Genomic DNA, 1,706 nt, shown 5'->3' on the forward strand with positions numbered 1-1,706 from the left:
TGACCTGCATTTCTCACTCCTGGACTAGGATTGCCTCCTATGAGACAGGCACCCTCCACCCTGCAGGCAAAGTGTAAGTCGGTTCAATACTCCTATCTTATGTCCCTAGCTTGCGGCTGAGTGCTGGAGGGGGTCCGGAGTGAGAAAGGGATCCTATGGAAGGCTGAGTGAACAAATGGNTGGGTGGAGGTAGGTGGGAGGGGCCACTGTGGAGGTGAGTGGGAGGGGTGACTGAGTAGACGGATGGATAGGGTGGATAGATAGAGCAAGAATCAAGATTCCTTGTTGATATCCTGGTCAGGGTTTGGGGCAGAGCAGGCAAGCTCCTGCCACAAGCAGTGAGCCCTAGCACTGAACCCTCACTCACCCCCAATCTTGTACACATCCTGCAGAGGCAGACGAAGGGGCTTGTCAGTGGGGCGGGTGGGGGGCAGGATTGTGTCCAGGGCTTCCAGCAGGGACACGCCGCTTGCATTTCCTTCCTTACGCTCTACTTTCCAGCCCTTGAACCATGGCATCTGGGCAGAACCAAAAAGGAAAACAAAAGGGTGCCAGTTATCACAGAGCAACTCCCCTGACCCGACCCTCAGCCTCCGATCTCCAGGACCTGCCTAAGGGTAGCCTNGGAAGGGAGCTCGACCATTCAAGCTGAATAGCTTGCTCCTTATCCCTCCTCTCCTTCCTAGCCTCACAGGGACCCTGAACAAACACAGCTTAGGAAAGAGGGAAGGGACAAACCAAGCAAACAAAAACAGCTTCCCCAGACTGCTGTCATGCCCCCACCACTTACAAATGAGACCACTCAGCCTGGCCTGATTCCCTAACTCCCCTGGGATCTGACCAATCATAGCCCTAGACAAGACAAGTACCAGGGGAATGGGGACCCAAGTCTAGCCAATGACCATGCCATGGATAAAATCCACCCTCTGCCCTTACCCCAGAGTTCTGCTCCATACCAAACTATCTCCAAGCTCAGGTCTAGCACCACCACCACCACCACCACCACCACCACTACAATGGCCTCTCTGGAGGATGACTTCAAACCCCCCTGACAGAGCTCCTCATGGTCTACCTGCCACAGACAAGAAGTAAATCCACCCAAGGGGCTTTGTGCACTCCTGCTTTAGTATTCATGGCCAAGTTCCAAGCACCTCAGGTCAACAGATGACTCCTGTTGGGACCTAGACCTTGGTCTATCCAGAGGAAACCCCTGTCCTAGAAAGGTGGACACTAAGCTGTAGCCAGCTTTGCAGCTGCCACCGTGATAAGTGAAAGTATGGATGGGCATAGCCCCAGAGCACAATAGAGCAGTAGGAAGCAGAGGAGTTTCTGCTGATCAGAAGTGCCCAGGGGATTCTAAAGTCCTGCTAATCATACATCAGCAAGAACAAAATGGAGTAACCCCTGCCTGNCAAACTCTGTCCTTATACCACCAGGTACTGGGTCCCCAGCTATCTCCAGAGAACCNAGGCTTCTACCATTTTACTCACGGTGGCAGCTGCAAAGCTGGCTACAGCTTAGTGTCCACCTTTCTAGGACAGGGGTTTCCTCTGGATAGACCAAGGTCTAGGTCCCAGGTCATCTCTGAAAAATGTCCTCCTCTTTACTCCCAAGTAAGAGTCCCAACCCAGAGCTGCAGACTGTCTAAGTTTCAAGCTTCCACATGACCTGCCCAAACACAATCCTCCACTCTTCAGGCTAGCCTC

The 1,706-nt window shown here is 53.1% G+C and overlaps 1 protein-coding gene across 1 annotated transcript in view; it reads right to left on the reverse strand.

Annotated features, from left to right (window-relative positions):
• Window positions 1-344: 344 nt before the first annotated feature.
• The window catches only part of Eef1a2 (eukaryotic translation elongation factor 1 alpha 2), a 6,226-nt gene continuing 4,864 nt past the window's right edge, over window positions 345-1,706 (reverse strand). Inside the window, exon 5 of the mRNA XM_029484273.1 lies at window positions 345-518. Within this exon, the coding sequence (XP_029340133.1) occupies window positions 360-518 (159 nt within the window). The 3' untranslated portion in view covers window positions 345-359. The remainder of the gene's footprint in view (window positions 519-1,706) is intronic.

Source organism: Mus caroli, chromosome 2 (genome assembly GCF_900094665.2).
Source record: "Mus caroli chromosome 2, CAROLI_EIJ_v1.1, whole genome shotgun sequence".
NCBI classification, from domain to species: Eukaryota; Metazoa; Chordata; class Mammalia; order Rodentia; family Muridae; genus Mus; species Mus caroli.